We start from the raw sequence: 25,140 nt of genomic DNA on the forward strand, positions 1-25,140 counted from the left end.
TTTCTGTGATTATTTATCCATCGGTTGATGAAATTTTGAATTTATGCAAAACTTGTATGTCACGATGCATTCCGCTTGTTACTCGTACCTTTCATTTTATTGTGTATGAAGTTGTAAAATTGAGAGAAACAGAATCACTGAAGGATGCCCCTCACCCACCCACCCCCAAAAAAATAAATAACACGGTGCAATCCGCTTGTTACTCGTACCTTTCACTTTCTTGTGTATGAAGTTGTAAAATAGAGAGAAACAGGATCACTAAAGAATGCCACCCCCCCCCCCCCGAAAAAAAATAAATGAAATAAAAAAATAAAATAAATAAATAAAAAATGCTGCATTTAATGATTTATAATTCACGCTGTGTTAGACATTTCGGACTTCACCTTATTACTCTTATTGAAATCAAGTTAAAAAATTTAATTTTAATACTGGTAACTTAGAATTAATATAAGAATAATATATTCTATACTGTGACCTCTAGAGGCTTCTTGAAAAAGCTATAATTTAATGAAAAATTTCTACTATAAACTTCATTGTAAAAAAAATCAAATTAATAATTTTCTTTTGAGATTATGACATTAACGATCGTTTATCTGTTTATGTTTAAAAATCTGCACATATAATAATTTTATTGTTATAAGATATTTCATGTCCTTTTATAAGCTCATCTTAATGCACACGTCACGTTGTAAGAGACGTTGTCCGGAAGGGAATTTTGAGCTCTGCGCTGCTGACATGCGTTTGCATGAGAACTACAGAGAACCGTTACGCACAAATGTTTTCTTACTTCAAGAATAGGTCGAGTTATAAGCATTTTCGATAGTAGATATGTATTTTACTTTGATATTGCATACAAACCAACTTGCGGATCAAACGAGAATGTAAGAGGATATGACATGCCAAAACCGTTGCGAACGTTTTGAAGCAACATTAATATCGAAAGTAGTAAATTTCGTAACGAAATGTGCACGGATCTTCAGAGTAGTTTTCTATCTTAATTCATACAGTTGATATAAAAAATACAAATGAAAAAAAATCCGTCTCTTACAAAGAAATCAGAAAAGTACAATACAGTTTCATTTCATGAAATAAGAATTTCATGAAATAAGAGCCCCGTTAGATGAACAGGGAAGTGTTTCTAGAAAATGTCCAGTATACACACCCCCTACGCCCCATACTACTGTTGATATATAAATGTACGAGATATTACAGCATTACGGTTTCCGCTGGTCATTTCTTCTCAGAAAGTAAATCCCCTAACGTGCTACATTTTGCAGAAGATAGAAATAGAATCAGAGCGCAGCAGATGGTGACTTTTGTATCAGCGTCATTACCCTTTTTATTGAGATGTCAACTGTTAAAGGGACGTAATTGCCATTAGGTTCTGAATGACCATGGTCAACGGGAGATAAGCGAATTTGTGTTCACTTTCTTTCTAACCTGTTATTCTTGTTACCGTATAAAACTTGGAGAACACTTTGTTCCAAAATGTTCAACGTTGATTCTTTTTGGTGATTTGTCTGAGATATTATGACAGATATATATCATGTTAGTGTGAATAAAATTTTTATAGTATTGATTATGACACGTTATGGGGATGAATCATATGTATTATGATGATGATGATGAAGATGATGATAATGTTGGAGGTGGTGGTGTTGGTGATGATGATGATGATCAGGATAATGACGACGATGACGTCGACGACGACGACGATGATGATGATGATGATGATGATCAATTTACACAACTAATCATGAGTTATCTCTGTCTAATGATAAAAGGTATGATAACAAAACAGATAAGAAAACACATGTTACTAGTTCAACATTACCAAATAATTGTTTTATTGTCACACAAAAACATATGAGTTTTGCCTTGTCAAATTTAATTGTTTTGTATTATTTCGACAATTTCATTTTCTGCACAAATGTAACGGAAATGTAGATGTGCACATTTCTATTATGTTTTTCTTATGTGTATAAATTATGGTGGCTGATTTCTGCCATTTCGTATCTTCGCCACTCAAATGTCGAAGACACGATAATTGGCATATCTATCGAGTTTTCGTGTTTCGTGTCTTCGCCCCGAAAGTCGAAATTGGCAAATTATCGTGACTTCGCTTTTCGAATTTTAGGCGAATACACGACAACACGACTAATTTAGGACGCCGATATGAAGATTTCTACCCACCAACAGGAAATTTCTGCAGAAGAAAATCCCGTAGCCTATCAAGATATCATTATTTTGCCTAAAATATATCGTGTATTCGTGTCGAAGCCCTCAAAAGTAGATGGTGAAGTCAATATATGAGAATATAATGAGGTATTCGCCTTCGACTTTTGAGGGGCGATTACACGAAGACACGAAAAGGCAGAAATCAGCCACCATAATAAACAAATGTAAATATTAACAAAGAACGAAGGAAAACTCGTTAAATAGCTACCATCAGTATTATCATAACAGGTGATACTCATTTACAAACATGAACACACCTGCAAATACATTTGAATTACAAATACATTAAAAAATGAAAATGGAACATTAGAAATAAAGTAAAAACCTTAAAGAATTTAATACTGACAACACTGATCAAACTGTAATATTAGTATTAATTAAGCCTTATGCATGGTAATGTTATACAAAATATAACTGCAATATGCAGATCAGAAACTAACTTCCAAGCTTTAGCACCTCGCTCAAAATTGTCAGTTAATATTTGTCCTTGCTTGCATGCACGAACAATATTTGTAATGTATTTTGTTAAATAGCCCGCAGTAGTATATTCTTACTAGAATCAAAGGGATGCGAGCTCTTGTGGTATATTCCGATTTCTGCAATGTAAATCGTACTGTATACCTGTATGTATTTTGCTGAATAAGTTTATTTTGAAATACTAAAATTCACCGAGTTGCAGCGACTGCGTTTAGAATTTTGCTTTAACGGTTTGAGTTTGATACATACGGAATTTTGCATGACAAGAGTTTCTACTTGCATCATGAAATCATTTATGTTCATTTTTATGACACCCACACTTTATCCTTGCATATACTGGCTAATTCTTATAAAATCGCTAAAACAATATAGTTGCCACGACTAAAATTTGAACTCCTCTCACATTGTAAACGAGCGTGTAACCCCTCGGCCACGGTGATGTTATAAAACCATATTATTCTTAATTTAGAATCTCAATTTATGGTTTGTAATTCTCATTAATTTCTAGGTTGACCTGTTGTTTATCGCTAATGTTAATGTTTTGGCGAAAATCTTCTGTACTTTAAATATTTCACTACTCGCCAGTGAGATTTATTTGTGTAATACGCGCAAAAGTATTCGGTATTCGACAGCGCTAAACAAGCATTTTGTTTACGTGGATTAAATTTTCGGGGGCTTATCTTATGGTAGAAATTGATTATCGATCGTCGACTGCCCTAAATTTGTCCCCGTCCTAGAGTCAACATCCTTACTTTATTTTTCATAAAGTCTTAATACCTGTTCATTCAGGGGCGTTTAATTCCGATCACAAAAATTCGAAGCTTTACGGAAATAGCCGAGCCATTTTCATTGATTAAAATTATTTTCATCAGCGTATTTTTTTTGTTGTGCATTTATTGACAATTCAATAATCCAAAGCTACTTCTAAACTATGGATACGTGCTTATTTGATGGATACTTGTAACAAAATAAAAAAAATCTTTCTTTACAATCGCTAGTTTTAAGCTGTTTTGAGAACTACTTGTTGTTAGGTTTCTCGGTAAAAATTGTGCCTAAGGTTGATTGTCAGCTTTGTATTTCCTGATCTGCGATCAGAAAATACAAAAAGTGGCAAAATATAGTATGATTTAGTCACTAAAAACCAAGCTCCACATTTGAAAGGCATAATCCTATTTTTTCAATCTTTTTGTATTAGATTGATGTTGCTAGCATTACTCATTATGGCTGTGAAAGGTAACTCTGTGAAGTTAAAAAGGTTTCTTACAAAATCTTAATCAAATATTTATATTGTTTTTGATTAAAGGAACATTAAGGCCCAGAAACGTTATTTTTTCTCATTATGTAAAAAGAATATATGTATATGTTTTATAATGTTGATATAATTAATTTAGAATATATGAGGTTCATCTGAAGAAAAGAGCGTTATGTGTGGTAGTTGGCACAATTGAAAGAGACCGGCTTTTTTACTTCCAAAGAAAGCGGTTTATAAATCACTATATAGCAATACTTATAGCAAAACCAAGAATCTATAGATAGTTCCGTTTTATGGCCAGTCAGATACATCTTGGAAATTGTAACGGTATACATTAAAATAATTGGTTATTAATTCTCTTATCAAGTTTCTTTTGCATATGAATCTTAATTAGTATTTAGTGTAATCATGATTTTCATTTTGCAATGCATACATTTTCACCTTAAGTAGTGCAGTTACGGATTGACTCTTTATATAATTTTAAGGAGTTAACCCGTTACTGCACTAAGTTGACGATATTCCATACAATGGAATCTCAATATGTTTTACTCACAGTAAAGAAAAAAAACACCTTTAAAATTTCTTGTGTATTTTTATGAAAGACAATATTTTATGCACTACATGTTTTGGTTGTTTTATCATAGTTGAAGTACTGAATATTTAAAAAAAAAATCTTTAGTGGTATATTGGAACAAAACGTGTTCGCAAGTGAAGTGCTCGTATAGATTCCTCTACAGTTAAGCGATATTGATAAAGAAATAGTGAGTGGGAGATAAAGAGAATAAGTTTAGTTGTATACATTTGTTAATGAAGGACATAGTCGACATGTGTCTAATACCTTATATTACGGCCAATATCTTACTGGCTTTAATTTGCAATGGTAAGTAATTTCTTCTTTTAACAAATCCGGTGCTATCGTCTGTCTGTGAAGCGTTATGAGCCATAGAAATCATAAACTTGTCAATTCAGATAAAACAATTTTCGACATGTACATTGTTACATTGTTTTTCGTTTTGTAAAAACCACAGGACGTTTTTAACACATATGTTATCCAAGATTAGAAGAAGACACCGAACCATATGTCAGTTCTTATTTGGAATTTCGCTTATTTAATTGTTATACAACTTAGTAATGATTTGCGTTAAAAAGTCTTAAATCAGCACGCCTCACGATTCATGTTAAGTTTCATGAAAATTTTGGAAATATAATTTTTAAATTAAAAGTAAAATATTGTGAGATGGACAAATAAAGCAATTTACATATTGCAATCGGCACTTACAATCCAAGAAAATGACCAAAAAGTGGTCACACATTGCAAAAACAGCCCTCACTGCATTAATAACGCAGTAGAAATATGGTGATTTAATACTGCAAAAGATGTCTTTAACCATATATAACATGTAAAATATTCCTTGGGTCTTAAATTAATTTTTACCTTTCTTAAAATTTTAGTACATTTTTCTCAAGTTTGATTTTCCTGAAATATGTTGGCTCATCTAAAGACGTGCAGCTTTAAAGATGAACAGTTTCAAGTTGTTTTCAAATTTCATTTTTCTTTTTACTTCTAAAAGCTGCTGCGGTTTCTGTTCTGTCCGAACCAGAGGATGGAAAGGTAAATATAACTAAATTGTTAAAGGGAGACACACGCAAAATTTAATAATTTCTTCGTTTTGAATGTTTTATTCATTATTCTGTAAATGTCCACAAAATTGATACAACATGCTTAGGCTATAAAAATGTCTTTTTAGCGTAATATGAGTACATGAGATCATTTTAATATTTTTGTCATTATTTTGCCTGAGTATCCCTGTCTATCAATAGACAATACATAAAAGTTATATTGCTGTAACGTTAGTTACATAGGGGACCTGTGTTATGCTTTCATACTTTTCTTGAGTAGATAAAAAATGATAGGGTCACTTGGAGGCTGACACTATGTTTATGTCTCGTACTCAAGTGTAAAATAGATTTATTTATTTCACCATCAAGCTGAAGTCAGATTTCTGTACACAATGTAACTTGATGTTCAATTGTCTGACTTGATATTTAGAATACATTGAATTATAAAAGCCATTAATACACTTGTTACTATATATAGTACAGAAATTGCCTATGATTTCAACTGATTATGAGTGTCACGTGACTATTATGAGTTTGCAGCCCGGGGCCGAGAACTAGTTATCAGCCCGCAGAACATGTGCACGTGCACAAACTGAAACAATGACGTCATATTTTACGTCATCAAACAGTAAACGGTAAAAGTGAAAGTAGGTTGTCAGCACGAATCGCTTTATTTCTATTATGAGAGTCAAGCGTATTAAGTACAAACACATTTTTGTTACTGTTGAAATTTGAAGAAATAATACGACAAATTCATCCCGAAAAAAAATGAAAATAAAACTTGCTTCTAGATTCTACTGCTTTGAACACACAAACAGTAAACGTCTCTGTACAGAACAGTAGAAGAGTAGACAAGAATTTCAACGAAAGAACTTCAAAGTATTTGTTGTTGTTTTTTTGTTTTGTTTTTTAAAAATGCTACTTTTAGATCTACCAAGTGTATTAAAGACATTAATACACGTCAGAGTAGGGCCGGAAGGTGATAATCGACCCTGAATGAATAATGGCACTCGGGCTAAAGCCCTCGTGTCCATTATTCATTTTGCGGGCCGATTATCACCTTCCGGCCCTCTCCTGTCGTGTATTAACCTCTTATTTATTATCTTCAGGCAAGCAGTTACCTTATTGGAAAGTGGAGACTTTGGTACACCTTTTTCGATGTTAATTATGATGGGGTCATATCTATTGACGAGTTTAAACAATATGAGTAAGTGTGGAAACATTTCTAATCAAAAGCATCTTTTTTTTAAAAAAAATGGGCAATACTGTATCTCTGAATAAGAAAAATGGCTAATGGCAATACCATAATTGTCGAGCAATTTCTGCAGTTTCTTCACAAGTGCTTATTTCACACTGAGAGCTTTTCAAAGTATCTTAATTGTTCCGTACTAAATACATGTGTAGTAAGTAGCGTTACGTGTCGTCATGTAATAATTCGTCTTTATATAGGCGTATTGATGGTAAATCAGTATACAGGAAATGTATATAATTAGCATTATTTCGTTTACATATTTCAATTTCAATTTATTAATAAGACAATAATAGTTATATTCTGTATCAATTTGTGGGAATGAGCAATTCATCAATATTAGGTGTTGATATTTATAATATTTATCTAAATGCTAAAAAAACCAATATTTTTGTTTATTTTTTCTAGTTTTATATTCGACAAAGGTCTAGATAATGTTAATAATGGACAACTTAAGACCAAAAAAGTTAGGTTTTTCAAGCTATGGAAGACGGTTGTCTTAAATAACAAGAAAGAAATCTCGAAAGATGAGTTCACAGCATTGATGACGCAAAGATTTGAAGCTGACAAAACTGGCTTCATTGATATGATAAAAGAATATGAACTGGCATTGTGCAAATTAGTAGACATAAACGGAGATGACTTCATATCAAGAGAGGAATTCGTGATGAACCTTTTTGCAGTAGGACACCGTAATAAGACTAAAGAATTTTTTCTCGCCTTTCTGCCTAAAAATGGAAAGATTCACGTACAAAAAATAATATCTGAAATTATACGATTTACAACTGAGAATTTTGAGTCAACAGATATTTTCAAAAACGAATACGAATCAGACATATAAACATATAAAAAAAGTTCAAATCATTTATTGAAAAGGTTCCGTTCCTTGAAATAAAGTAAAAACTAGATACAAATGTTAGTTATTTTATATTAGATGAGTTGCATTTAGAAAATATTAAATAATCGGGTTGATACCTCATTTGTTCCGTTCCCACAATAAAATGACCTCGTTATTAAATCATTTTGTTCCTATCAATTATGGTTTGACTATCGTTATGAATTACCTCCGCGTAAAAAGTATTCAATTGGCTAGAATCATTGTCAACTGCTATGACACTTAGTGTTAACTATTATTTACAATGTTAACAGTAGAGTCTTTAAAATGACAGGTTCTCACCGTAAAGAATCTGGTTTTTACATTGTTGATGGAAAAACAGGGATTCTGCACACAAGACTAACAAGTTCCAGTAATTGGTAGCTTGCACTCCATTCAGTGTTTACAATTTGAAATATCGTAATGTTCAAATCAAAGTCTTCCATTACACATATAAACAAAAATGCAAATCAAAGCCATAAAATATACCTTATTCTATCATTTTAAAGAACAATGCAACATTGCTAAAAAATCTTTTTCAGACAAAGTACATCATTTAGTCAGCAAAACAAAATAAAATATTTGAACCAGATGATAAGTGTAAAAATTATACCAAGAAAAAAGGGTTGAGAAAAATTAAAAAATGAAGCATTGACTATGACAAAGTCATTTGCTAATTTATTTGTATTAGAAAATCTAAAATGAAAGTCAACGTATTCGTATATCCAGAAAATGCTTTAAAATTGTTGCAGTCATATATGCAATATGCGTTAAAATATGTTAACATTTACAAACACATTTTTAAATATATTTTACTTCTAAAGTGGCTGTAGGCTTTGATACAATTGCTATGATGTAATACAACGTCATTGCTTCTTTCCCTATGCAGAACGTGAAAATCTTAAAGTCCTACCTTTTGCATATCTTTTTTGTGCGTAAAAATGGCTTTACCTCCTTATGTAAATAAGGTTTAACTTTTAAATATGAAAACGCGAGATATATGCGAACATTATATGTTTGAAACTTGTAATGTAAGGATATGACATTTTTATGAATCATTAACTAGTTTATAATTAGCTAAACATTGACCATGTTCTTGAAAACATTATCATACAGCTGGTTCTATCAAAACACAACTTCCAACAAAAAACAATATGCGATCACAAAGCAAGTCGACGTGTTCTATACTAAATAAAAAGTTTTAAGCAGAGATCCAACACACGATACATATTTTGTTTGATCACACCGACACATTATAGGTCATTTGGCTACGTTCCAGCTTTACTGGTTGAGGAAGATCTCTTGTGCCCCTCAGTGCATTTTTTTCAGGCACGGACGGGTACCTGAGTAGATCCACCTACGATACATATCTCACGTACGTAACTGTAAATATCATAAAAAAACTCATTACTAATGAAACTTTAAACACGAAGGAAAAATATTTCTTAATTATGAAAATAAAATCAAAACCCATGAAGATAAAGAACAATGTGTTGCTTTTTCCTAATGAAATGAAAAGGCAAAGCAGATACTTAAGACTGGTGAGGTCATTTCAACATCATCGATTCCCGATTTCTTTTTCGTGAATTGACTAATTTAATTGAATTCCTGAAGTTAAACTCGTGAATTAGTGAAATTGAATTCGAGAATTCATGAAACTGAAATCGTGAATTCATTAAGCTGAAATCGTGAACTCGTGAATTTCGCATGTTGAAAACGTGAATGCACGAAGTTAAAATTGTGAATTCACAAATTCATGATGTTGAAATGTCCCCGCCGATCTTTCGTATTATCGTATTCAGTAAAGACAATGTGAAACCCTGATCAATATACATGCTTTGTGATGCAGTACAATGTATAACAATTATAATAACATAAATGAATTTATAAAATGAAACATCTGTCCACAAAACAAGCTTCCCAGAAAATTATCAACAACGAATAAATATCATGTGATCCATTAAAGAATCGTAGGCTATTATTACGCATTTTAATTCTTTAAACAAAGAACATTGTATAATGCAGATGGTTTGCTTACAAAGTTCGTGATAAATATACATGTATATTATATGATTTCAAAAATACTGATCATCCTAATGATATTCACGTGGTCAACATGCTTCAGCAGCAGGCCTCCAAATTGTAAAATGATATTCAATATTACTGGCCGTTTAATTCATGAACCAAAGATGACAAAATATTCTTGTGACATTGACAATAACGGAAATCTAGCGGAGATGTAATTTTAATAATAATGCTTTACTAACTTAATTACAAAAGACAATATCAATTAGAAAAAAGTGAAATAACTTTGCAACATGAGTTTAAATATTTAATATAGCAAATGATGCAGCTGAAAATGGCATGAGTAAATACAGGTAGCTACAAGAAAAGAATTGATGCAAAACATCAAAAGTGACGCCGAAATATATTTGATCAAGACTTTCACCTTAGTACTTTACAGAACATGTATATTTTTTTAAATACCATTGTATGTGACCTTGAGGCTAGGATGATCTGTCTTCTCAAGATGTAAAGACAATTTATAGTCAATTAACCAATTACTTATAAGACTCTTTCCATAAAAGAGAATATTTTTCAGATTTATTTTACCAGATACAGGGATACCGGAGTCATCAGCATATCATGAAAGCTAATTGCTTAGGGTTACAGACATGTCATTGACATATATAAGACATATTAGGGGACCTAAAAAGAACCCCTGGGGGACACCATATGTACTCGGATCAGCCACATCCACCAGTTGCTGTCTTTTAGAGATTAGACTTGAACCAGGTAAGAATAACCTATGCCAGATGCTTGAAAATGCATGTGCGGTGTTGTGTGATCAACTGTCTCAAATGTCTTTTGTAAATATAAAGCATCAATCATACAATACTGCCGTTGTTAATTTCAAACAATCTGTTGAGTGAATCAAACATGATTCAGTTGAAAAACCACTTCTTAACCCTGATCGAAACTGCCTGACCATGACTCGAGTCCATGACCGTCAGAAGACAAACTGGGCTATCCGGCCGGCTACATATGATCTCTAATACAACGTGCCTAAATTACAAGACACAGACACAAGCGCAACAACTTTTTCCACCATTTAAAACAAAATGCCACCATATTAATGTCAGTATAATATGTCATATTAAAACATTTACGTATTATCTTAAAAAATATCAAAACTTTTCTTCAAAAGGTCACTATGTTTGCTATTTCATTTTTTTTTATTAAACAAAATATATTATTGAAATTTAAAAGTTAACACATTTCATGGCATAAGAAACGATACGAATGTTCTTGCTGTGTCGACCTCTTAATCTTGTAGCACTCCAGAACTTATCAAATACTCTTATGTTCTAAACTAATAGTGTAGTATTTCCCATTTAATAATTGTATCCTTCTACAATATCGAATTCTGATTGCCTTTGGTCTTTTTGTTGTTCTACTAGCTATCTTATACTGTTATCTTAAAATATTCTTTCATTTGCTTCATTTTCTTCTATTGTCATCTTTGTTTCCCATTATGATTTTAATACCTCCATTGTTGCTGGGTTTTTTTTCAAGTTAATCATTCTATAAGTAAGCGTCGTTCTTTGTCTTCCCTTGAATTCATTTACTGTCACAGTCATTAAGTCTACATGTTCTCTGCTTCCGTGCATTTTTCTTCTAGTGACTCCTCTTTAATTTCCTCAATACTTTAGCTGTCTTTTCTGAAATTACTTTTCTCCTCTTATCTTTCTTTTATCTTCTTGCCTTTGACTCTCCAATCTGTTTGCCCGCTTCCACTTCACTGTCTTGTTTAACTGTCGCTACATATACCTCTATCATTTCTGTAACTTTTACCTTTACAAAGTTCCTGCTCTTTTCCATATCTCTTGTTTGTGATCAGTTAAGCTCTCTTTCTGGTTTTTCGATAAATTGTAGTCATATTTATGGGCATGCCCTCTGGTATAAGAATATGAAGAACATTATAATCACGCTCCTCACTAGTGCGGCCACGATCTCTTAACCCGGATACATGCATTTTCCCTTGTACCTCTCTTTATATTTTCTTCCTCTTTCTGTATATATGTTTCCTTTTCATTATTGCCAATACCAACCAACTAATTTTCTTGATGTAAATAATATCGGTGCAGTGTCTTAACTGTACCAACTTGACATGTAATTTCTCAAACAGTTATAAGCTAATTCTTTTACTTTCTCTTTCTCATTTATAGTTAAGCTCCTCAAATCTTTCTATCTCATTGTGTGTTTGTTGTCAATGTTGTTGTTGTTGTCGTTGTTTGTTTTTTGTAGTTTTTTTTTTGGTTTATTTTTGGGCGGGTTTAAGGCGGGGAGGGGCTCGTGTTAAGTTTTGTTTTTGTGTTGATTTGACCTAGCAGACCACTTGTTTTTTTTCTTTTCTCTTCCCGGTTCTTCATTTCCGTTAGTTACTGTTTGAAATATATTGGTCCACCTTTGGGTTCATTTCCAATTTTAATGCATTTATCGGTGGATGTTTTGAACATGTATTTGGCCATGCCTAAGTCAGAGAAGAAGACGTCAAGCATATGCTGTATGCAGTGAAGTAATTCAGGTGACAGTTACATGACTAGATAGATGCAAATTTTGACAAAGGGAAACCCGATAAAAAAAAACCTTAACGGACTTCTACATCACAGATGAAAATCTTTCATATGCGAACTAGTGACAACAGACTAAATGGTGTTAACTTGATTAAATTCAGTTCAAAATGACAGTGATATCAAACAATCACAGTGGAAAATATACAATTAAAAAACAAAAACAAAAAACACACACAAAGAATTTATAAATTGATTTATTAACGGACGGAACATAGATGAAACATTATTCATTGCAGTACTGTAATGTTGAAAATGATAATGTTCAATCACCACAACAAAAATGTGCAATTTGACTGTAAAATCACAAGTTCTAGCAGTCATTAAGGGACACCCATTGAATAATTACTTTTTCTTTTATACAAAAGTATAATATTGAATTTTGTTCTGTTATAAATAATAACAGATTATTATTAGAATTGGGTGAAATTGATAATGAAATGTTATTGTTAGGTCATTAGAAATATCATTTTAATTTTGAACAGAATGTAATAAATTTAACATCATTTTTGTCGCAATATTGCTCACATTACTTTGTAGTATATACTATCGATAGATCTTTTTCTTACAAAAAAAAACAACATGTTTTCTTGTTGTGTGGTTCCAAAATTCCTACTTGAATAATGTTGAATCACCCTATTTTGTTCAGTTTCGCCCATTGTTTTCTCGTTTAAGGCACACGCTTTTTATTACTTGGGGACCATAAGCCGCTTTTCATGGAATGACATTATTGTGTTTCATTGAAGGTTCCATGATAACCGCCGTATGAACACATCTACGGATATTTCTAAATTCAAAATTTTAACTTTTTATGTTTAAATGATAAATTCTGCTTAAGACGGTGCTAGCGGGCGTGGACGGTGTACCGTCCATGATCAGGCTAAATCAAACCGAGCCTTCAACATTTTCAGTTTTGCCGTAATGAGCTCTTTTTTTTTCAGGGATTCTTATTTTTTAAATTTTTTTTCAGCTCATATTGATATACTTTTTTATACGATGTTTTTGATTGCTTAATTATACATATAACTTCCATAATTCAACACTTTCATTGCAACGGTTATAAATAAATTATATCGACGCTTATGATGTGGTGTAAATTTAAGGTAGTCTAATTTCACATCTTAACATGGGACTGCATTTTGTATGATTCATGAATCAAATGTGTTTAAAAGGCAAAGGCAGGACGCCTTGATAATTCCTGGAAATGTTAACTTAATCAGTTTTGCATAATGTATGTATAATATGACAAAAAAACAAATGAAATGCTCGTATAAATTGCTGTCCATTTGAGCATTATTTTGTAGACAGGAGAAGCGGTGAACAATTGTTTGCTAGGAAAGATATTTATAATATTCGGAATATGCTTTATGTAACAGTTCTTATCGTATTGGCATTAAGTTGTAGTGGTAAGTAAGTGTTGGGGTTTTTTTTATTAGTAAATTATGAATACATTATTGACACACTATCTGAAAATTTAAATCTTGATTGCATCCGAAAAGGCACGATAATTAAGGGAACAGTTTTAAAAAGTCAGGGCTCTGTGGTTCGAGACTTACTGTTAGTACCAATGATATTTTTCTCGTTCTTTATTTTGCAGTTTATTTTAAAAGAAATGGCAAACATGCAAACATGCAGCGAAACTCATTAATATATATGTTTTGTCTTGTTTGTTTTAACATTTAGTGATTTTAATTCTATTTAATTTTAAATATTAATTCTTAAATAGAGTATATTGTATGAATGCAGATTCAATATTGGGTTGACTGAAGATAGCGAAAGAGTTGAATAAAATTATATACTGCGAGTCCCTGGCGAGCATTATTATGTTATTCAACGAGTTCAATATCTAGTCGAATATAATATAGAAAAAAAATATTGAATGAGTGTAAGTGCAATACTGAATTTATTGCACAAGTTGAATAAGAGGCTCGCATAATATTATTTTATTCAACGAGTGCAATAAATTTGGTAATGAACTTACACAAATTTAATATTTTATTTATCACATACCCAAAATAAGGACCGTTTAAAGTGAAATAAGAGTCATTTTTCATTGACGCGCCTATAGTTTAACGCTAACATTTAGCGCGTCATTACACTATGTTTGTATAACGCTAATGACGTCAGAACAAAATATATGCACGGCCGTGCAATACCATATTTACGGAGTCGCAAAATCGGCACGGGTGTGTGATAAATAGAAATTACTGACATTGTGCTATACCTCCTGAGTATTCTTTTTATGTTCCAGAACTTTACTGTTCGTATAATCAGTATGCAATTGACAGGCTAATGAAAATTAACGATACATTTTTACGAAAACTTGTGTTTTATGTCGATGCAGTGTCTGTTCTTTAGTGTTCAAAAAAAATTCTCATGCTATTTTTTTTTTGTTCAAAAAAAGTTAAACAGAATATTTTTCCTACACATTCATTAATTACCTTTTATTAAAATGTTGCATCTTTATTTAAAATAACAATACATCATATACAAAGTCCGTCAGTTTTGCTTGTTCCTTTTATTATGTTTAAAATAAATATTTAAGTATATTAGTTATTTATAATTACTTATAAACAGCTTTACAAACGGATTGAATCCATGAATTTAAGAATGGAAGATACCAAATATATCAAAGCATTAAAACATTATAGACACCATTTCATATAAAGCCGTTCTGCAAACAGTTTTTGACTAAAATATTAGTCTTTTAGAGCCGCAGTGACTTGTAGCACTTGTATTTGTTGTCTCTTCTACTTCTACATTTAGGCGTTGATATGTTCATCCGTTCAACACCACCAGAAAGAAAGGTAAATATAACTATACTTCTTACTGAGTAACAAACACTACATTGAAGTTATAATTCGTTCTGCAATATGTAAAATGAGACAACTTGATGGTTGACAATTGTGGCATTTGCTACTGTGATACAATTTATAACTTATCTTTAAATGTTCGGGTTACATACTAACACATCTATGAAAAAAATATATTACACTATAAGAATTGTCCTATGATACATACATGCTAATTCATTTCACAATACAATTATATGCGGCAAATGTCAATGTCTCTGCAATATTGACCTAAGATTTTTGTTAGTTTCCGTAATCCATTTCGATTTTACTTATTGATTTCTAATGATAGGAAAGTTCTCGATTCTTCATCAAGTTTCGCAAAATATTATTTAAAAAAATCTAAGAGTCTTAAAATCTTATCGCCGGGGCTATTTAGGCACGTGTTGCTTCGGTAACTTTAAGTAAGACATACGCAGCCATAATTTAAAATCCGTATAATTTACTTCGGAATCCGACGACTAACGGCAAAAGGTCATTGAATATTCAAATGTCTCAGTTAAATATTGACAAACAATAACGTCTGTTCATACTAGACTTGTGTATTATTCATATATTAAGAAGTATAAATGCTTGTCAGATTGTAGAATGGACAATTTTTTTTATAGATGTTACCGGAACGCGGCAAATGTGGGATTTTCCGAGCTAATCTCTCGTTACATACAACCTTTTAGCATTAAAGCTTTACAAATACGTCAACACTTATTTTCAAAGATTTAACTGTAAAAGATTGTTTTTATCCCCGGATTTTCTTAGAAAATCCAAAATATTCTTAATTTTGGAGTAAGTATGTAATTGTAATTGTCATTATCTGTGTTTTAAACTGTTAAGAAGTACAATTTATTGTCTTCAGGCGAGCAGAAACCTTATTAAAAAATGGGGACAGTGGTATACATTTAGTGACGTCAATCATGACGAGGTTATATCAGATGATGACTTCGAACAATTTGAGTAAGTAAAGAAATATATCTTATTGTAAAACCCCGCAATTAGTGTCAGAGCAGAACTTTAACTTAAAGATCCTGTAACTCAATTTCTTTTATGATTTTTATATCATAAATATAATGCTCAAATGAAAATTTATCAATTATTATAATGTACGTTCCAAAAAGCATTATTTGTTAAGGTATTACAGTATTCACATGTCATGTTAATAAAGGGAGGTAAGTAAAATTTATTTTGTATAAAGACTAAGTCAAATTTTTCAATAAGAAATGAATGCATATAATTTAACGAATACATATAATGTGGACGAATATTTGCAGTACATATTTTATATATTCATCAATGTTTAAAAATTGTTTTAGAAGCACAATTATATACATACATAAAATTTCACTTAACAAAAGATGGTAACAACGTTAATTACAACAAAATCAGAGAAAAGGGAAATTGACTTTATTTGTATCACCTTGCTTCTTCTAAAAAGCAGATATTACTTCTTCAAAAGAACTCTGGACTTTCTAGTGATGTTTTTTCCATACAGCATAATATATATGGTCTGAGTGTTAAAACGTTAGTAGTAGCTAGTAACGTGTCGACATATGATTATTTAAATTAATAATGACGTCATTATGGTTCTTTCCTGAGCAGGATCAATTATACCGAGCCTGTTTCATTTTCAATTTTGTCGTGTTGCGTGTTCTGTCCGTCTCTGCGTTTATCTAAAGATGTCTCTCTATTCCCTCTGATAAACTTGGCAATTTATCTTACAATAGGTGATCATACTATGTTTTAAGAAGCACAATATACGGGACAATTATCATTAAAAATGTAGTAAAACGTGATTTAACAAATATTTCATTACTTTTTCCTAGCCATAATTTCTACGAACGCCTTGGTAATGTTAATGATGGGCAACTGAACACCATTAAAAGGCGATTTTATAGGATATGGAAGGAAGTCATCTTAAATTACCAGAAAGAAATCTCGAAAGATGATTTTATAGAGATGATGGCGCAAAGATATGATTTGGACCAAAAGGCCTTCACTGAAATGATACGTGAATTTACAAAGGCATTATGCAAAGTAATAGACGTAAACGGGGATAACTTTATATCAGAAGAGGAATCCATGACGGACCTTGCTGCAGCGGGACACAATAAGATGACAGAAAACAAGAAATTTTTTATGACATTTCAGCCAAAAAACGGAGTGATTCCTGTAGAAAAAATTATCACGGAATTCGCACGCTCTGTAACTGAGAAGTTTGAGACAAAACCGGATCTCTTCGAAAAAGCATACACGGATCTGTAATTTAAACAATAGTTTTGCTTCATAAGTTTCACATTCACTATTGGAAAAAGAACTTACAATAAAGCAACTAGTAGATACTATTTGTAGATTATAAATCATTTTCCAGGGGGTCATAGGTCTGAACTGAAATTTGCTGTGACCAATCTCTTTGGACCCTTAATGACATTCTATGTAAGTTGTTATAAGTCCCCTAGCTATCCGTCTCGGGTCAGGGACACAGTGAAAAGAAAGAGGTTCACTTTTAAATGTTGATACTAAACAAACTCTTTGCTTACATGAACATATTCTCACATATTCAGCTGGGTGTGAACTGGTGTTGGCGTTTGCTCCTTAAGAGCATTTTATGCTGTTATACGTTATTCAAGCTCCTCTCAGGGATACAGTGGGGGGGGGGAGGGTTACATGCAATTGGCAATAAACCTCATGCCGGTATATGTGTCCTTAAACCTACTGAAGAAGACGAGAGTGGCGAGAGTGGTCATTTTAATTCAGTTTTCCTAGTCAATTACTAATTACATTGTACTGTATATTTGAAGAATGCAAGTGTTCAAGCAACCACTTCAATCTGTGAACATATTTTGTCTTTTGTTACTCCTGAATCAAAATATAAAAACCCAGACCTTAGATATTTGACATATAGCATCAATTTGTAGTATTCTACAAAAGTTATATTAATCATGACCCTAAGATTAAAATTGCCCCTGCCCTTGGGGGTCACGTGCGTCATATAGACTTATATTAATGTTTATAAGAAGCACATCAAACAATTTTATGGAAAACAAAAAGGAGCCTATATATTTTTTCATATAACATTGCCTAGTAGACATCTAAAAAGGTTTATTGCACCTATGATAAAAATGTTTCCATCTTGTGGGTCATTTAGTATTATAAATTATAATAGCTACAATGATGAATTGATATTTTTCCTAATTGAAAGAAGAGCCAAAAGTCGAGGCTTACCATAGGTGGTTACTGTGGTAGATTGTATCATGTATCTTCCCTGACGTACGTTTTTAAGTTTTTATTCCAATTTCTTGATTTTCATTTCAAATATTCTAGTTAGAAAGAATATTTGATTGACAGAGCTACAAGTGATGTTTCTTTTAAAATTTCGTTATACCCACCAGACACCTTTCTTTTCTAAATATCTATTTACAACCTTACCACGTTTTCAAATATGTTTTCCCCAGCTAACCTCTCCATTTTGTTTTCAAATATGCTACACTGTCTAAAGTATATATACCCATCTTTTATGTGATACAAACCCAACATCTTATGATTACTTATTTTAGTTGTTTGTTTTTTTCAAATATGAATGACCATCTAACTACGTTTAAAGATAGGTTTTTACAACTATCTAGCTACTTTTTTATTTTTTTTTAAAAAATCACCAAAGCCTTATTTTATTTTCTGGTCGCAGATCAGGAAATACAATGCTGACATTCAACCTCAGGCACAGTTTTCCCCGACAAACCTAACAACAAGTAGTACTCAAAACAGCTTAAAACTAGCGATGTGAAAGAAAGAAATATTTTTATTTTGTTACAAGTATCCATCAAATAACCACGCATTTAAAGTTTAAAAGTAGCTTTGGCTTATAGAATTGTAAATAAATGCATTACAAAAAAATACGCGGATGAATATAATTTTAATCAATGAAAATGGCTCGGCTATTTCCGTAAAATTTCGAATTATTGTGATCGGAATAAAGACGTGAACATAAATAATTTCATGATACAAGTAAAAACTCTGGTCATGCAAAAGTTTGTATGTTTCAAACTCAAACTGTTATAGCAAGAAATCTAAACGCAATCGCTGCAACTCGGTGCCCTGCAAGATGAATTATAGCATTTCAAAATAAACTGGAAAATACATACAGATATACTGTACGATTTAGATTGCAAAGATCAGAAAATACCACAGAGCTCGCAGCCCTTTGATTCAAATATGTACCCACCCTACCTCAGTTTCATTGACTGGTATAGTAATGTTATATAATCTACCGCACCTTTTTTGCAAATTTGTTGTTCCTCACTACACTCAACTTTTCATTTCAAAAGCATACATGTGCTGTTCAATTTTAATAAGCACATCTTTTATTTTAACATCGATATTACGATTATTTTATATAATATTGTAGTGGCAGTTTTTCATGAATATTCTCGGACACACGATGATCACATTTTGGCCGTTTTTCGGGTTTGTCGCTAGGATAAAAGAACAACCAAAATTCTTGAAATTAACTATAATCTTTTAAACAATTATCAATTATGAACGTATTAAGTTTTGTCGTGAAATGTTAATTAAACATTTTAAGGTAAGAATAGAACCTCAAAAGAATTATTTGTATGGCATCTTAAGGTGAGGAATAGAACCTCAAAATTATTGTTTGCATCTTCCTCTACGAATTTTGTTCGCATGTATTATACTATTGTAGCATTTACTGTAGTGTTTTCCTAAATTTAAATTTTATTAACTTTCATGACTTGATCTTGACGTATCTTCTGGTTGTCATTTTCAATTTCAAGTTTGAACTATCATCATATCATATTATACAATTATTGACTATTGAGCCATTGAATTAGATGTGATATTCACCGGTAAATGTCATACTGACCGAGACGATAGCCATGGTCATTATGACATTTTGCTGTTCTGTTGAAAACTGTTATAACCAATGAAATCGCAGCTTTTTTAGATACCGTAATAAACACATTTGCTAAGAACAAAAAAGAAGAAATATTTCTAGGAACCGAGCATCCCACTGCGAAAAAACTTAACAATAATGTCTTGAAACAAATGATTGAATAAAACATCTGCATTCAGAGACTAGAATGCAGCTGTTTGTATAATTTACAAATTGAAATAAACATGATAAATCTTTGTCATAAGAAATCAACTAAATGATCTGTAAATTTATTGATGCTGTTCTCGAACAACGCAGTAAGTAAACGGACTCCTATATCTGATATATCAAATCAAATTGAAATAAATATATAGGTCGATTTTGTTGCGACATTCTGCGGTTTTAGTCATATCATTTCTGTAATTGAAAAATAAGGCCATTCCAGCCCTTCGCTTATAGAGTAGTAAACGAATGGAACCTACTTCCCAGTGAAATAGTTATATCCAAAAATGTGAATGGGTTTAAATCAAAATTAGATAAACACTGGCAGTGGAAAAGATTCAAACTTGACAATATTTATTGAGTAGACCAATACCGGAGCAGACGACAGGAAAACAGAACTCGAGGGGAATGATAGTATGTTTGGGACAAATAATGTTTCTCATACATCATAAGGTATCACAAGGTAAATTCAATTTGTTGAGCATAACCGGCCACTTCAGTAGAACCATCGGCATTCTTTCTTTATGATGATTAAGATATTCTTTCTTAATAAAACTTGTGTGTTTTTGTGTTGTTTTCACATCTTCAAACTTCATATGATATAAAAATAACTTTCATAGGTCAATGACATGTCATTATGTTGTACAACCGCCTTTCAGTTAATTGTCACTGAAAATATGGGATAAAGTTGAAATAGTTTCATTTGATCTACTTTGCTTTTAGGTCAGCTTTCTATTAAGCACAATCCTAATATCATAGATAATGTTTAGCTAAATAGCTGTCCAACTGTCTTTAATTAAGTAATTGAAGTCGGTGGTTCTACTCAGGTGCCCGTTCGTGCCTGAAATAATGCACGGAAGGGCACCCGAGGTCTTCCTCCACCAGTAAAGCTGGAACGTCGCGATATGAACTTTACTGTGTCGATGTGACGTAAAACTAAAAAAAAACAAATACTTAGCACAATCCTAATATCATAGATAATGTTTAGCTAAATAGCTGTCCAACTGTCTTAAATTAAGAGAGAAATGAAAAAATATGCATCTTACTTTGATGCAATATGAACAAATGTTTTCAAATTCTAAATTATCTTCCTTTTATAGTCATGAACATTCTCGTTCTGATATTCATTTGCATACACTTTATTTGATTAACTTTTAATTCAAATAGACCCTAAAGGATTAAGGTTTCAGAGCCAAAGAGGGAAAATAATGGAGTTAGTTTGTAAAATTCTGTCAATCCCAGAAAGGGAATTTTTCTATACAAATGTTATTTGTTTTCAGTGGCAGCTGTAGAGGCATGTTAAATGTTTTCAATTTTGCACATTAAAATTTTGTTTTCGTTAATGTAAACGATTTCTAAAACAGGTGCAAAACACATGAACCATTACTCATAAGCAATATTCATTACTCATAAGCAATTATATTATATAACTTCAATATGTACATTATTATTAGCTTAAACTCCTTGGTTCAAGTTTTGTTACTGTACAACCTTAGGAAGTGTCCCCCTGTGTATTCATTTAACTACTTAACGGCTATAAAAATATGTTTAGTCAATACAATATACCAGGCCCCGTGTTCACAAAGAGTTAAGGATCAGGATCAAATCTTAAAACTCAAATATTCTCCATTGTGTAACCTCATGGATTAAATGGTTTATATTAACATGATAAAACTTGACTTGAAATAGCATGTTTATGAAATTCAGAATAAATTATATTTGCAAGATATGGGCATTTTACAGTTAATCAAAATATTGATCTTGATCCTAAAATTGATTTTTATTTTGATCCTATTATTTTTGTTTTCTTATTCATCGATTTTATCCCAACATTTGTTTCTTTGCAAATCAGCAATAGTTACGTGTTGAATATGTACCATTAAATTTTAGCCAAATATGATCGATTTTAGTAATGTTAGTAAAATTAAACAATAAAATGAAATCAGGAATATTTGATCCTGATCCTGATCTTTTCTAAATGAAAACACGGGGCCAGTAGATCACGCTGACATTGAATTACAAAGGCATCTGGACTAGCAGCTGGGAAATGCCTTAACATTCCTGGTTGAAACAGATAACAATCCTACCAGGTAAATAAAGAGTAAGAATGATTAACATAAAATCAACATTTAACAATAAACTAATTATCTCATTTGACCCACGAAATGCAATACAATTCATTTTCTTCAATTGAATTAAATCAAATATTAAATACGAGTGATTTGTTTATGGTTACAGAAGGCTCTGAAGACCATTTGTGCAGTACATTTGCAAAACAATCTCAATTCATTCTGTATGCCACTATAGCAAACAATCCAAATACAAATGCCGTAAATATTAATTTAATAATTTTTACAGCAATATTATTCAGACTATTTAAGCTAGAAGTACGCCCGAGTATCTTTCTTCTTTCATATCATTTGTATATTTTAAGTCTGCATTTATACTTCCATCCGATAATAAAAAATGGGCTTTTTATGTTTCGACAGATTCACAAATAGTCATGTATGATAATCCGGTCATAGACTGTCAAGTAAATCTAATACAAATACATGCACAGTGAAGAATTTTTCAACAAGATGACTTTAGTGCTATTTTCTCCTAGTTTTTACGTTTTGTCGTCTTTCTTCAATGTTACATATTGTCAACCAGATAATAAGTAAAAAAAATAAAATATATTAAGTTAAGAAATATCAAACACCATTAATGTATTCTTTCTTCAAAATTTATAACATTTTAAACTTTTTTATTTAAGAATAATACGTTAAAGCGTCAGACATTCTACATTCAAAACAAGAGGGCCATGATAGGTCGCTCACCTGTATATAGGCCCCCTGGAGCGGGGCCAGTTTAAACCCCAGGGCTTTTAACAAACTTGGAAGACACCCATTAGAAGATGTTTCATGATGTTAAGTTTTAACTACACACATATAATGAAAAATAATTATTCCCCCCCCCCCAACAGGGCCAATTTTAACCCAAAGCTTTTATTTGAACAAACTTGGTAGACAACCATAAGAAGATGTTTCATGCTAAACATCTAAGCTCTAGCTCATTGGGGTTTTTAAAAGACGATTTTTTAAGTTTACTATACACATAAAGTTTAAAAACAATGACACCCCGGGGCGGGGCCAGTTTTGACCCCAGGGCTTTAATTTGAACAAACTTTGTAGACACTTTCTAGAAGATGTTTCATGCTTAATATCTTAACTCTAGCTATTTGGGTTTTTTCAAAGAAGATTTTTAAGTTTTTGCTATACACATAATTATAAAGAAAATCAATGACCCCGGGCAGGTCCAATTTTGACCCCAGGGCTTTTAACTGAACAAACTTTGTAGACACTTACTAGAAGATGTTTCATGCTTAATATCTAATCTCTAGCTATTTGGGTTTTTTTCAAAGAATTTTTTTTAAGTTTTTGCTATTCACATATAAGGAAAATCAATGACCCCCTGGGGCGGGGTCAATTTTGACCCCAGGGCTTTTAACTGAACAAACTTTGTAGACACTCACTAGAAGATGTTTCATGCCAAATATCTAAGCTCTAGCTCTTTGGGTTTTTTAAAACAAGATATTTAAAGTTTTTTCTTTCAGTTGCCATGGCAACCAGAGTTCTGCATGGAATGGAATTCTTTGAACGAGTTTGTTAAGGCTTTACACAAGGAACATCCCTGTGAAGTTTCATTATGATCTGCCTTATGGTTTCAGAAGAGATGTCGTTTTAAAAGTGTGAACGGACAACGGCGACGGACGCCAGACAACGGACGAAGAGTGATCCTAATAACTCACCCTGAGCATATGCTCAGGTGAGCTAAAAAAAGAAATTCTACCTTTAACCTGTATTTATTGTACATGTATACGTGTATATGTTTAGGTTCTACTTAACACTGAATTTAATAATTATACATTTTGCGTTACATCAATCTCTCTTTTGTAACCATTCTTGTGTTATATATCATTTTTTGTGTTTCATAGCGTTCATGTTTGTTATATATCATCTTGTGTTATACAGCATTTTTGTGTTTTATAGCGTTCATGTTTGTTATATATCATCTTGTGTTATACAGCATTTTTGTGGTTTATAGCGTTCATGTTTGTTATATATCATCTTGTGTTATATATCATTCTTGTGTTTTATAGCGTTCATGTTTGTTATATATCATCTTGTGTTATTTAGCATTTTTGTGTTTTATAGCGTTCATGTTTGTTATATATCATCTTGTGTTATTTAGCATTTTTGTGTTTTATAGCGTTCATGTTTGTTATATATCATCTTGTGTTATTTAGCATTTTTGTGTTTTATAGCGTTCATGTTTGTTATATATCATCTTGTGTTATTTAGCATTTTTGTGTTTTATAGCGTTCATGTTTGTTATCTATCATCTTGTGTTATTCAGCATTTTTGTGTTTTATAGCGTTCATGTTCGTTTTATATCATCTTGTGTTATTTAGCATTTTTGTGTTTTATAGAGTTCATGTTTGTTATATAGTCTTGTTTTTAAGCAAATGGTGTGTTACGATTAGGTTTCAAGAGAGAACAAAATAAACATGCACGCACACACGTTCACAAAATAACACAAACATAACAAAGAATCTTACTAGGATAAACAACATGTTTCAAAAAAATAATTACAGCATCCAAAATTAGTCTGTTATAACATAATGGTGAATTTAAAGTTTTTAAATCTAATAGACGAATGACGTAATTTGTTTACAAGGTATTTTATATATTCAATTTAAATTTATGAGTTTTTGTTTAAAATTTAAAGAAATGCAACGATAAATTCCATAGCTGATACATCATCATTTATTTGTGCATACAAGTATACAGTATTTTGA

The 25,140-nt window shown here is 31.7% G+C and overlaps 3 protein-coding genes across 3 annotated transcripts in view; all 3 read left to right on the plus strand.

Moving 5' to 3' along the window:
• The first annotated feature begins 4,675 nt into the window (after positions 1–4,675).
• Positions 4,676–7,767, plus strand: LOC132722397 (sarcoplasmic calcium-binding protein-like). Its single transcript, XM_060706894.1, has 4 exons — positions 4,676–4,847; positions 5,539–5,579; positions 6,697–6,794; positions 7,245–7,767. Exons 1-4 carry the CDS (start codon positions 4,775–4,777, stop codon positions 7,675–7,677), a joined length of 645 nt encoding a protein of 214 aa, XP_060562877.1. The 5' UTR covers positions 4,676–4,774; the 3' UTR covers positions 7,678–7,767.
• Positions 7,768–13,614: 5,847 nt separating this feature from the next.
• LOC132722398 (sarcoplasmic calcium-binding protein-like) lies at positions 13,615–17,458 on the plus strand. The gene is made up of 4 exons (XM_060706895.1): positions 13,615–13,750; positions 15,111–15,151; positions 16,050–16,147; positions 17,014–17,458. Exons 1-4 carry the CDS (start codon positions 13,705–13,707, stop codon positions 17,450–17,452), a joined length of 624 nt encoding a protein of 207 aa, XP_060562878.1. The 5' UTR covers positions 13,615–13,704; the 3' UTR covers positions 17,453–17,458.
• A 7,440-nt stretch (positions 17,459–24,898) lies between these two features.
• The window catches only part of LOC132722400 (uncharacterized), a 34,399-nt gene continuing 34,157 nt past the window's right edge, over positions 24,899–25,140 (plus strand). Inside the window, exon 1 of the mRNA XM_060706899.1 lies at positions 24,899–25,019. The gene's annotated coding sequence lies outside the window, so the exon portion shown is untranslated. The remainder of the gene's footprint in view (positions 25,020–25,140) is intronic.

This window comes from Ruditapes philippinarum, unplaced genomic scaffold, assembly GCF_026571515.1.
Source record: "Ruditapes philippinarum isolate M1 unplaced genomic scaffold, ASM2657151v2 ctg7874_1_1_1_1, whole genome shotgun sequence".
Taxonomy (NCBI): Eukaryota; Metazoa; Mollusca; class Bivalvia; order Venerida; family Veneridae; genus Ruditapes; species Ruditapes philippinarum.